The sequence below is a fragment of the Thunnus thynnus genome, chromosome 15 (assembly GCF_963924715.1).
Source record: "Thunnus thynnus chromosome 15, fThuThy2.1, whole genome shotgun sequence".
In the NCBI taxonomy this organism is placed as follows: Eukaryota; Metazoa; Chordata; class Actinopteri; order Scombriformes; family Scombridae; genus Thunnus; species Thunnus thynnus.
The window spans coordinates 12,263,870-12,278,162 of NC_089531.1; the positions used below are offsets into that span (position 1 = coordinate 12,263,870).

General features: G+C 42.4%; 1 protein-coding gene across 6 annotated transcripts in view; it reads right to left on the bottom strand.

Annotated features, from left to right (window-relative positions):
• Nucleotides 1–14,293, bottom strand: part of LOC137198715 (RNA-binding motif, single-stranded-interacting protein 3) — a 297,503-nt gene that overhangs the window by 122,334 nt on the left and 160,876 nt on the right. For all 6 annotated transcript variants that reach the window (XM_067612609.1, XM_067612611.1, XM_067612610.1 and 3 more), the window contains one exon: nucleotides 3,279–3,370. In XM_067612609.1, coding sequence (XP_067468710.1) covers nucleotides 3,279–3,370 — 92 coding nt within the window. The remainder of the gene's footprint in view (nucleotides 1–3,278; nucleotides 3,371–14,293) is intronic.

The window sequence follows — 14,293 nt, forward strand, 5'->3', positions numbered from 1 at the left end:
CAAACTAGATACGATATGTTCATTTGAGAGCTTCAGAAGTGTTTGTAGATGTTTTTTTCTTTAACTTTGGACAGAAACAGCCTCTGATTCATGAATTTAAAGGGAATCTGTCAACATCATGACACAACGTGATCACAATGTCACTACACTTTTCCACAAAATTTTGATAAAAGATAGAAGTGAATTATTGCCCAGCTCTCTGCTAACATAAACAATGTATCATGACTGTTTTGTATTATTACGCTGACACACACTCACACACCCACAAGAAGACAAGTTTTTACTCTATATGGAAATGGACACAAACTAATGTGTATTTGGTTGGGCATACACAAATACACAAGCACACAAATGACCATATATGCAGAAGCACAGGCGCACACACACACACAGATACACACAGTCAAGTTCACACACACACAAAAAAAGCACGCAGGCACACATACACAGATGTGCGCTCAAATACACACACACATACTCCACACCTATGCTAAGTGCTCTTATCTGTGACTTGTGCAGAGGTGAGTGACAGGAAGGGAGGCGCAGGGGGGAAGTGTCCTTTAGGTGTCTTAATTATGGCTCCTCTCCTCCCTCTCGCTGTCACCATCCCCAGGGGAGGACAAGACAAAAGGAAGGCAATGTTTCATCTCTGCTGCCTTGGTATTTCAAATTCCAAGGGGAGTAAGAGGAGAGAGACAGCAGGCTGTTACACTGGAGGAAGAAGAGGAAATCAAGTGTCGCTTCCCTTTTTCCTTCTGTTTCTCTCTTCTTGCCTCCTAAAATAAGGCACCTCAATAAAAGTGCTTTAATGGCGTCACGACAGGAAAAAAAGGCGCAACTTGATTACTGCGACTGTTTTATTTAATGAGCTCAAAGCCTCTGGCTCTGACTTGCTATCCGTTTATTACTTTGTTGTGGAGAGATATAATATGTGACAAAATGGAGCAGAAGGAGTGAGAGAATGAGGCTGAATGCTCTCATTGTGGGAGTCGTCTGTGGCGTTAGCAATCGTCTTTGTGATTTACACCTCCCTCAATGCTTACCTGGGTTTTACATCTGGCCCCGCTTGGGGAACACTGCTCTGCCATGACAGAACGGAGGGTGTCAGAAACACCTTGCCAGGTAGGCAGACACAAAGACAGCCTGCTGTTAATTATTGATGGGAATAAATTGCACTCATTGGATGTTTGGCAGGGGAACACATGGTGGATGTGAATACAAATGTGTTTATGAATGCATGAGTGTGTGAGCGCGGAGTGAAAAAGATAGTAAGAGAAAGCGGCATTAAGCGGCAAAGGAAGGGGGTTAGAACGAAAGAGGAAGGGGTGAGGTGGAAGAGGAGGAGGAAGGAGGAGGAGCCGGTAGAGTGATGATAGTGATACCTGGTAAAGAGACATTAGAGAGATGCAGAGGGAGTCTATAAAAGCAAACCACTCCTTAATGTCTCTCACAAGTGTGATAAAAAGCACAGAGCTGGAGAACAGAATGCTGGCCTTTCCATTTATGTGAACTGAACAAGGGAACATTCAAAAATAAACTGTAATACGCAAATGCTAATAGAAAAAGATTTTGTGAATGTGCCCACACACATACACACACACACACACACACACACACACACACACACACACACACACGCACACACACACACACATACACACACAAATATGCAAACAAACATTCTTAAAAAGGTCAGCTCCTTTTGTATTGGGACACAAGACCTCTCTCATGAAAATATTGACTGAGAGAAGAGGAGCAATGCAAAGTGTGGTCTTAAAATGAGATGGGCAAAGAGCACGGCTTCTTATCTGTATTCTGAGAGCCTGCCCTCTTATAAATATTGGAAGAAGGACACTGGTGGGAGAGAGGAAACGGCCAAATGGTGCATTTGAGAAATGGCACACCTGAGCACCGCACAGAATATCATCTCCTCCTGTCAGATCTCATCCCATTTGATCAAAATAATTGCCACCTTCATCGTTATCATCAATTCTGTCATTTTCACTGGCGCCATCACCATTCTCCACCTCATCAGTGCTTCTTTGGCTTCAAGGGGGGGGGGGATTTCTGGATCAGATCAAATGCAGACCATCTCGAGTGAGAAAATCACTCATAGTCATCACCATATTCATCGCTTTAATGCTACTGACATTTTGCTCACCTATTCAGATATTCTGACACCAGCTGATACAAAAATAGCCCGGTTTATAGCCACGTGAGCTCGTCTATCATAGATGCCCGGAGAGAGCGTCCTGCTGAGCCTCAGTCTATGGCGATTCTCACAGCGGTCCGTGTCAGTAAGGGAATGAAAAATTTAGATGAGAAAAGTATGATCACCGCTAACATGGACTGAAGTTTGACATACACACAACGATCTTGCTGATTTGGGCACCACATTTCTTTTGGGGTGTAAGTTAACCAGCCAGTTAGCCAGTCTGGTAAAACTGACAGACAGCCAAATATGTAACACTAACCATGGCCCAGATTAGCGTTACCTACAGTCTCATTATACAATCCGAGGGTAAAAAGGTGGTGAAGTAGTTCAAACCCTGCCAAGTGTGTTTTCCCCTTTAACTAAGCTACATCTCTCCATGTGAATCTCTGTCTGTCAACCTGGCTCCATTGTGTAACTCACTGGGGCCCACTTTGTACTACTGAAACAGCTTGTCTCATCTGCTTTCACTTTAGCAAGATAATAATACTGCAGAACATAGAACAAGCGGCTGGTCAAACCTCAGTTAGAGCAGGGCCAGTTTACATACTGGCAACAAAGTTAGTTTGCAGTGGAATAATGTAACACACACACACACACACACACACACACACACACACACACTCAAAAGTAAGTTCACATAACCCCTTGTAACCAGAGACACATACTCGTAAGCAAAGTCTCGATTCTGCGTATGAGACCACAGCTTCAGCCTGTCACAGAGTGTGTCAGCGAAATAAAACAGACCTACATACATCACAGGCGCCTTCCAACTTGTCATGTAAAAATACACAAATATTGTTAACAGCCCACATTCAAGAGACTTCTTCTATTAGAACGAACAAGTTTGTCATTAAACATCAAAGCGCTGTGGAAAATTACTTTCTATAAAAATGTGTTTATAGACAGAACCAGTTTGTATGCGGGAGCTTTCAGTTCCATCGACATCCATCAAACGTGTTAAGTGTATGATTTAAATCCCTAGAGGGAGCTTTGTGCGCAACAAAGTGCTAATGATAATGCATGAGGAAGCGGCAATGCTAACTTGTTTTTAAACACAGCTTACCTTGGCCATTTGAGCCTGCACCCCAGTGGCTTTGAGAGACGACACAGCCTTCTGTGCCGCAGCTGGGCTGTCAAAATCCACAAAGCCATAGCCTGGAGAGAGAAAAGAAGAGAGGGAGAGCGGGAGAGAAGAAGAAAAAAAGACAGGCATTAGCAAAGGAAAAAATGAAGGCAGATGACTAACAAGGAGAATGACAGGTACTTGGTAATTGTAGCAGTAATAGGTTAGTAACATGACTACAGAGGCTGCCAGTTCTCATATCTAGTGAGCACTACATTGTTTGATAATTAGCGACACTGACGTTCATAGGGGGATGCTATGCATCTTAATTAGTAGCATGGATGAGCGATTTAGTTATAACAAACCCCGGCACCCTGCCCACCTCCACCTCCACACACACACACACACACACACACTGATACATATATGGATGTACAAATACAAACAGACTTTTATGCACACACACGCGCGCACACACACAAACAAACAAAAACACACAAGCAATAAGTGGCATGCTAATCAAGAATAAAGACCATCACTGTTTCAATTTTGTTGAGGAGAAAATCTTATTTGTAGTTTGTAGTTTAATGACAACTCATATGCATTCATTTATCCACGTAGAATAATTCGTGTAATGGTAATTTCTGAAAAGTCCGTGATTAACAAAATACGCACACATGCACACACTCACACATACAGAGAGAGACATGTCAATTAATTCCTCAGAACATCACTGAGTCATTTTCAGTTTTCAGTTGTTCAGCCTTTTGATTTTCGGAGACTGTGAAGCTGGCTGGCCCACATCGTGTTCCTCAACACACGGCATATTAACACAACCCCATTTCACAGCCTTCATAATCCTCTCCCCGGTAACAAATCTTTCAAAGGTTAACAGCATAGCAGAGCTGCTGCCATTTCTCTCTCTCTCTCTCCAACTCCATCTCTCTTACATACACATAAACACACTTATATTTCTCACAAATATAGCAATTCTCTCCATCTTCTTCCTGTCTTTCCTCTGTCCCTCTCTGTCTCTAATGCACTCTCGCTCTCTCTCTCTGTCTCTCTTTCTCATATTTTTCCTGACATTAACAGCCACCAGCCCCCATCTGGAAATTCATCAGCAGTGGAAAGCGGAGGGAATGAAATCTGCGGCTGTGATTTATGAGTTATTGTGATCCCGACGTTCTCCGGGATGTATCAGAGACGGGGGTCACGTCTGTGTTAATTAAAATTTGGTGGAGGATTAAAAGCAGTCAATGGTGCCCTCTGATCCACTGTTTCAGAAGGAAAGTGTAATTAGAAAAGGATAATGGGTGTGAGGTGGGGGGAGACTCGCCAGAGTGGTTACCCCATCATGTTACAAACGATCATATACCCACACACACACACACACACACACGAAAGCACACACATGCACAAAAACACATAACACCTTGGTTTCTCACCACACATGGCCTATGTGTGGTTCTTTTCATACACACAGCAAATATCTCACTTGCTTTCACAGACATACGAGGTGTGTGCCGGTGTGTGGTGGTGGTGGTGGTGGTGGTGGTGAGGGGGTGGGAGTTCGGTCATTTTCCTGTCGGATGGCGGTGAAGGAGTGTGGAGTAATGTGAAAATCATAACCTGTGGTGGAAGAGAAATCGAGCACGAGGACTGATTAATGGCCAGCTGTTAGAGTGGGTCTGGGAGGGGTGGCTTTTTAATTGTGGAAATATGAAGAGCAACAGTGAAATGTCCAGATTCAAATACAGGTGGCAGATGGATCAAGGATTATTTGCTAAAGGGGCTGCAAATAGGCAGTGCATTCAAGCACTTATTTACCTCAGTAAACATATGACTCACATATAAGCAGCTAATAAAAATGTATGAAGCACTTGAAGGTACTTGAAGGTTCAGGTCAACCAAATTACAAAAAAAAATATACTCTCTTGCCTGGTATCTCAACTTGCAAGTAGCTTTGGCTTTATTTGCCAAAGTTTTGAGATATCCTTCTCTGAGATTCTGCCTCCACCCAAATACAATACACAGTAGGCGAATTGAATTTTGTCTGTGGTGCACACAGAAATAAAAAAAATTAAAATAAAACTTTGAAATTCAACAACAACATGTCTTTCCAGACAAGGTTACCCCATTACTGTGGATGATCTACAGACCTTGCTGTGAACAGGTTGCTAAGGTTGCTCGAGCGAGTCGGCCATTTGCATATTCCGGATCGGATTCAGGCTCGAGCATATTTGAGAAGTTTCCATTTCAAGTAAAAAAATGAGAAAAAGAAGCGAAATCCTACTACTACTGTTTGTTTATGTAGCCTCTGAAGCCAGTCGAAGTCTGCTGAGGGGTAGCTTCCAGAAGATGGCCGTTAAGAACGGAGAGCCTTTAAGAGACAGGAGCTAAAACAGCCTGTGTCAGACAGAAGCTGAACTGGGTTGCTGCAAGAGCCGGTATAAGATAAGTAACGAGTTATTTGGACTGTAAATAATAAAAAGATTTACTAGTAGAGTCCCGGAATATAAATGTAGACCTGGAATGTGATGTGATACCTCCCATTTCACGTGCCTCGGAGGGATGGAGCACCAATGTTTCTAAAGATATTCCCTCTGTTTGTGTTTTGATGACGGTTTTGGAAGCACTGTCTATTGGGCAATCCACATAGAATATGTCTTTTAAAGCATTTTTGAAATCCTTCATTCACCATCTTTTTTTTTTTTTTAAGACTCAGAGACATTTGATTCACTTTCATACTCATTAAACCATTCAGTAACACTTTGTGTCTTGTACAGTTTTGAATCATCCACTTTATGTTTCTCTTTATTTGGGGTTTTCCCTTAAAGTTGTCACATGTCTGTGTTTCTCTGGTAAAAAAAAAACCAAAATTCAATGAAAATTATTCACAGTGAGGTATGTGGGTTATCCAGTGTGACTGAAAAACATGTTACTGTTGAATTTTTTAAACGCAATTTTTCAATTCTGTGAGCACCACACGCGAAATTCCCTTCACCTCAGTTGCAGCGGGATGGAGGCAGAAAACTCATCGGTGGACGGTATCTTCAGACCTGGGCTGGTAAAACCAAAACTATATGCATGGCTAGATACCATTAGAGGTTATTTTTTGTAACTTGTGCGGAATAGCCCTTTAAACACAGAGAAAGCAGATGCTACATCCCACCATTTCCTCCCTCTTTGGATCTAAGAACATATTACTGTAACAGCACTTTAAGAGAACCAGACAAAAAGTTACTGAGGCCCCCTGGGCGATGGCTGATTCTCTTTAATAATTAGAATATTCCAAGGGTGGATACTTGGGACCCCCAATTACAAATTTAATATTCACCCCTCTACCACCTGGAGTGCACATATCAAACTTTCAGCAGTATGAGGATTTTAGAGAACGCTGACCTATATTCAGGCGCCTCTGAATGGAGGAAGAACTGAAGGGAAGGCGGGGAGAAAGCGAGCGAGAGAAAGGGTGTGTGCAAAAGAAAGGCAGCGTGAGGAAGAGGGTTATTTGGGGTCAGCTAAATGCACTGAAGAGGACTGAATTGACACTCACTGAGCTGCCTTCAGTAATAGAACCAGTTTGCTCTTCCCCTGTGCAGTCATTGTAGCTGATATATGCATAATGATACTGTAATGTGGACTGTTTGATCTGTAGCCACAGGGTAAAACTGTTTAAGGGTTGTTTTGTTGGAAAAGAGAATAATAATTGAGAGACATGGAGATATTCACAAAGTCTCTATTTGTGCTTTTATCAGGCACAACGGTTGTGGGGGGTCACAGAAAAGTCAGTTTTATGTATGTGTGTGCGCTCAAATTCGTCTTCTATACTTGTGCGCCAGTTTCAGTATTACACTGTTGAAGTTGAGTGAGTCATTCTGGCTCATCTTTACTTTTAAAGAGAGATGTATAGATTGAAAATTAGGTCTACATATTAAGATACATGTATTTATGTTTAATATTGGGTTTATGTTCTACTGAATGTGGACAGAAAGTAGTGCCTATTATAACTGTTCACAATGTACACAATCTCATATTCCAATATCAATACCAGCAGTGATTGAGATAGTATGTTTTTTGTAATTTGTGTGCACCAACCCCCTTCAAGGCTATAAGCGTGATGGTGCATGAATTTACGGTAAGTTACACTGATTCTTGGTTATTCATTGAGCAAGAAAACTGAAGAAAAGTCGATTAAGTTACAAAGAAGCAGCAGAGTCATAAAACACTGCTACATTTAATTTCACTTTTCACACACTAAAACACATATAAAAACACACCTACGCACAAATGCACGCAGATGTTGCTTGAGAATGCTTTATTGAAGCCAAGTACACGCTGTACTGCTACTGTATTCAATGCGGGCACTCTAGAGTTATTACCTCAAGTGGGATGCAGAGGGCAAGGTGTTGCTTTGAAGCCTCCGCAACAACACAAACATCCAATCGATAGCTGTCACTTAAAAGCAGCTCAAAGTGACTGGCTACATGCATGGCTGCTGATGCACACTAATATGCACACGCACACATAGAGTTGCTTGAACACAAGCACACTCGCAGGATGACACAAACACACACACACACACACACACATACTGTATGTATAGTCTCTGTGAGAGGAATAAAGAGAACATGAGCTGCCATATCATATTTCCTGGTCTGGCTCTAACAGGAAGGCTGTCAAGATAAAAGGACCATCTTCAATCAGTTATTACAGGATGGTGCTATGGTACTACTGCTGCTACACTACTGTAGCCCTAGTGATTGTGTTTGTATGAATGTGTGTGTGTGTGTGTGTATATGAGGCAGGATGCTCCCTAACATGGCCCCCCTGCGGAGGTCTAGAACTACAGTCGATGCCACCTCAGGCTACGTGCTGCACAAAAGTCTTCAGTGGAGAGTAGAGATAAGGGACTCATTACAGTGCGTGTATCGAGGTATCAATCATCCATGCATCATTCATGCATTCACTGTCAAATTATGCTAATCCTAATTACTTGTGGGGAAATTACCATTCTTTATCTGCTAATAGTCTGGATTGTTTGGGGTTTCCTACCCACTATACCCACCACCATCTTCCCCAATATTTCCATTTTTCACATTCTCATATTCAGTGCTAATGATCCCATTTTGCACCGCATACAATGGAATAATAATGCCCTAAGTATGAATAATGAATCAACGACAAGTCACGGAGCATTACAATGGTGTGTGGGGCAAACAGTGTAATTGTTTACGTCCTTGTGAGTCATCAAGAAGAGTTCTGAAACTGCTGTTGCACATGGGTGATTAATCATTGTGGTTACACATATGTTAATAATTCGTACTTTGCATGTATACAAGTAATTATGGTTAATGGAGGAGATAGATGGGCCACTCCATGGACAAATATGCATAACAATGCCTGTAATATGATTCTTATGATTCATGGTGCAGCTGTAGTGCCGCATCACGTTCCGTCCTATAGTATGTGCATGCTTTTGACCTCGCTCTGCCTTCGGACTGTTGATATGTGTGTGTGTACAAATGTCTGTCTGTAAGCTCAGACTTTTTTGTCTTTGTATATCTGTAAATAAGTAGTGTCTAATATAGCAAAGATGAATCAATTTATCAATTACTCAATCAGCAGAGAATTAATTGACAACAATTGTCAGAATCAATTAATTATTTATGTAATTTTTTAAGGAAAAATGCCACACATTACCTTTTCTTTGAGTTTTTGCTGCTTTCCTCCTTTTTATAGAATTGAATATCTTTGGGTTTTGAAGATGTCACCTTGGGTCGGCAAAATAGTGATGAGTAGTTTTCACTGTTTTCTGGAATTTACTATACTTAATGATGAATCAGTTAATTGTACAAAAATAATGGACAAACTGACTGTTACAGTGACACAGACACTCTCACACTGAGAAATCAAAGTTGTTGTTTTTTTTACAATACCAGTCAAAAGTTTGGACACATTTCCTGACTCAAGTGAGAGGGAAGGTGTGTCCAAACTTTTGACTGGTGCTGACACGTCCTTCAAGACACAATTCTGAAAGATCAACCCACGTACATAATGAAAAGTTGTTGAAATACTTTAGAGCATGTACATTTATAGATGTCTTTGGTCCATTTTGGGGGTTTGACCAGCCCTTCTGCCCTGCAGGGAGGGTGGGTAGTGGTTTTAGGAGGCTGTGGTGAGCTGTGCAAACATTGAGGGAGAGCACAGGGGTTTTAAATAGTGAGATGGCATCCATGACTAACTGCGGCCAAGCCAAGACCGCCTTGGTCAAACTCCAAACCCAGAAGAGAGCCTCCTCACTGGGATTGCATTCCTCTGTCCTCCTCCATTTATCCTGCGCCACCAGCGGCTGACTGATGATAAATTTTGTGGCTTCCCTCCACTAAACCATGCGGTACTGTGTGCGTGAATGTGTGAGTACAAAAGCTAGTGTGTGTGATCTCCAATGTTCTTGTTTGCGTGTGTGGTTATGTGAGTACACACGGGAGGATCATAAATATACTGTATCTTTCAGTCAATGCATCCCACAGAGAAACATCTGCAATTTTAAATGTCGTGTATTAAAATGTTAGCTTTGGGCTACAAACGTCTGACCACATCACTGCCGTCAGAGCATTAACACCACAGAGGAGTGACAAGTTATACAGTAGGAAACACTTCTCCATTACTACTATAGCTTCATCTACACTCAACAACATATAAAAGAAACAACTGTGTTTCCATCTGCAAACACAAAACAACTCCAAATTCATGAAGTCTGAATGAAATTAGCACACACATGCAAGCAAACAAATGGTCACTCTTGCTTAAAATCTTCTATATGCACCCACAGACACAGACCGCAAATCTTAGAACAACTCAAAATAAAGATCCCTCATTTTCTTGTCCAGTGTCGCCATCCTGCCTGCTTTGCGCTTGGAGACAATACCCATTTGTTGTAAAATAACTCTCACAGAGGGCTCTTTTATATTAGACACTGGCAAGGAGATAGCAGTACAGGCAATTAACTTATCAACTCTGCAACATGGATTTATAGCTAAGGCATTCATCTCGGGCTGAAGCAGCCAGCCTATTGGCTGTATTGTATTTCTTGTCATCTTCTCTCGCAGGTGTAGTGTCCTTGTCAGAGAGCTGCAGTCGGAATCTGCAAAGGGCAGGGTGCCAGGGCTAAGGGCCAAGGAGGCCACTGGTAGCTCATTGTTCTGAAGACAAACAGAACACAAGGTTGAAAAAAGAATTCCTCAACCAATATCTGTGCAAGTATTATGGATGAGTTCTGTATCATAGCCTTGCACCTACTGAATTGATGCATATTGCGAAACTTGTGGATGCAAGTGTTTAACATTTATGCTAGCAAGACAATTTTTGTAATTCCAGAGGAGCTAATTTTATAGTGAGTGCCAAACCACACTGTAAACATTTTTATCCTGAGGCTATTTTGGCAACATTGAAGCAGTGAAAAAATGTGAACGCTACATTTTCACAGGTCAAATATTCAAGTATTAGAACATATGGGCTCGCAATAATCATTCCTCCCTATCTCAGCATTCCTTTCTTCTTGATTTTACTCTTCATCATTTTCTTCCTTTTCCACTCTCTTTCCTTTTGTTCCTTAATTAATTCATATCTATTCACACTCATTAGCTATAGCACAGCGCCATATGGCTTCAACTACATTTTCAGCTCTAAATTCAGCGTGACAGTTGAGGCAGTATTTAAACTATGTGTGTTAGTTTAGAGGAGAGGCATGCAGTTATGTTACAATCCAAACTGTGGTGTTAAATTGGCATCAAGGCAAATGGAGTCTGGTTTCATCATCAGCGTTACCTCTGAGCTCTCTGGAGATAAAAGATTACCTTCTAAATGTCTAACTTGGCTCACAGAGATGAAGAGGCATTCAAAAATAAAGTAGTCAAGCATCTAAAGAATATCTCCTCGTTCCTGCCATTCACTGATTTAAACAAACAGAAAAAAAAAAAGTAAACTGCAGACATGGTGTTCATTCAAATCTAAAAATGGTATCACCGCTCAACTCCCCGGTAGCTCCATCAGCTTGCTAGCTTAATAGCAAAGCCCCGACGTGTTTGGTGCAACATGTGAAGAGCCCTCGAGAAAGGTTTGAGACCTGAAGGGTGTTAATTACTTGTCAAGAGGTTGTTAAAATGAGACCCGTGGCAAAAAACTGAGTGGCTATACAGAACCCCCACACGGATATCTCAAAGAACACACACAGAGAATCACATAGACAAGCCAGCATGTATAGTCACACAAAGGCACTTACACGGCTGAGCACTAACACTTACAATTGAACAAGCAAACACAAACTGGTAAATGCCAGCATATGCACGCATGGAGGTACACACACACACACACAAGTACACATGTTAACATACTGTATATTAATAGAAATTCAAGTGTCCCCACACTTGCACACACACACTTTCACGTACACTTGGGTTAGAATGTCAAACAACCTTGAATAGCTGCTCATTATGGTACCCGTTGATGTGAAAATGCCACAAGCAGTACAAGCACACTTTTACACAAAGAGCAGGTGCAGGCCTTTTTTCACACTTCTCTTTCACGTCACCTATACAATATCTTAAAATACCTGCTCCTTCTTCATGCCAGCTATACCTGGAAATGACTCATTTTAGTATTCATGCTGGGTGCCATCTTGCGCATCTCCATGTTATCCCCCATTTGAGCAGCAGTTCGTAATAAGCAATGTAATCAAGTCAGGTACTAGGCCTGAAAGCGCCGCCAGCGAGATGAGAGGACAGGCTAAATATTTGAACAAAGCCGGATCAATGAAAATCAAGCGCCCTCGGAACATGGGGAAAATCTCCAGGTAGAGACAAACATTAAAATCTGGACAAAGACGAAGTGTCCCATTCCTCTGAACAACTACGCAACCTATTTCTTTTGTCTAGCATCTGTTAGTCATTCATGAGGAACGGCCTGGCCGCCCTCAGCTAGTCTTCCTCTTCATTGCGGTTATGATTTATGCCTTCCTTAACTAATCAAGGGTATGATCATTAGTCAGGGATGTGCAGGGGCCAGGGCCTTGGCAGGTCAGTGGAAGGCTGTATCGCTCATTGTGGTTCCCCCGCCATCCACCGGTTAGGTCCAGGATAAGAGATGACTGGAGGTACGCCCCCTCACCTTCCACCAGTGCCCTTTGAGGCATTCGTCAACAAACAAGACACGAAAGGGTGCTCCGGGATGTGTTGTGAAATGGATTAAGCCAAAGTCTGAAGAAGAAAGCCACGGTGGTGACAAAAATCTGCAGATTCCCAAGAGCCTGTTTGTACTTTGTTGAAATTTATTACAGATTTTTCTGTCTTTGTTTAGATCCAGATGACAGACAGTCAACAGTAACACTTTAGAAATGAACAAATTCCCCAAATTCAATCTGTATGCCAAAATAATCTTGGGAAACCTTGGTCTATTTTGATCTGTGATTCTGTGGCTGCTGGATCTCACCTCCACCATGAGCTCACACACATTAAAAATACACACACATATACAGACGACAACCACACTGCATGCAGAAACAGCACAGGAAGTGGAGGGGGTACAAAAGGTCAGAACTCAAGGAATGCGGCGCTGATGGCCCGGCTGCCTCTATTTACGACAAACTTGGCCAATCAGACGCCTACTTGGTGAACAGCCAACTTGGAACTTACTGGAATGGAGATTGAGGAGGGGAGCAGCAGAGTAGAAGGGGTGGGGAGTGTGTGTGTATGTGTGTGTGTGTGTGTGTGTGTGTGTGTGTGTGTGGGGGGGGGGTGCTAACAAAGGCTGCGGGTGTTATCCACTGAGGTTCTGCATGCTGAATCTGTCCAAATCAATGTGATTATCCCTCAGCTATTGCTAATTAGAGTCATTAATACGCAATGCAAGCAGGAAATGGCACAAGCTCTCTCTCCCTCTCTCCTTCAGCCGATCTCGCCTCTTTCTGGAATGGCTTTGAGGGAACAGAGGCATTTGGAAAAGGTCCGTTGTTGGCTGCACTTCAGTCGAGATTCTCATCTGCACATAATTCACTTTCAAAGGGCAGAGGGGGCGGCAAAGAGAATCCTTAATTGAGCCGGCACCGTGTACAACATAGACAAATGTTTATATCTCGGCCCTCTAATGAGAAACCAATAACGGATGCACCCCTCCCCCCACTTCTCCCCCCCCCTCCCCCTCCTGCCCAGCCCACCCCAAATACACAGATACGCATGACAATGAAAAACAGGCCTTTTCGGAGAGCGTCACCTCATTCATCAATAGCCCTTATGCTTGGAGTCATGCAATACTCCAGTCATGCAATACTGCAGCAATAAATCTGTTTTTATAGAATGTAACATTGCCTATATTTCTCCATTAGGCTGATTCTGTGGTAAGGGCAAAGGATGCTTCAGATTGTAATGGTCAAGCTTCTGACAGGCTTTTAAATTGCACCATACAGAGGCTGCATATGCAGCCCATCAAGGCAAGATTGAGTATTGAGTATTCAGTGTTCAAAAGACATGAGGTTTAATGTGTCCACATTTTAGGTACAGTATGTAAGGACATTCTGCCATAAATTCACTATTGTTTTAAATTTTTAAGAACAGGAAATTAGCGTATTTTACATCAAGTCACCCACATAACAGAGTAAAAGTGACAGTAATTCTTATAAGATGTGAGTTTATGTAATGCCCTTGTGGGTTTTTAGCATCCTCATATAAAATGGATGGCAAGTTACAGGGCAAAGAAATGAACAACAACAAACTGCCAAACGCACAGCCACAAGAGACTATCTTCACATCTCATCTATCTCCCACAATTCAGTGCGGTGGGCCGTCGCGGCAGAGCGCCAGTCAGGCCGGTGAATCTCGGCACAGCCTTATCTCCCAGCGGCGGAGGAGGAAACGGAGGTCCTTTAAAGGGCTGAGGTCATTTCCTCTGCCTCCGGGCTCTGGCAGGAAAAATAAAATGTCTCCATTCGGTCAGCCCTGCTTTATTTCAAATGCCGC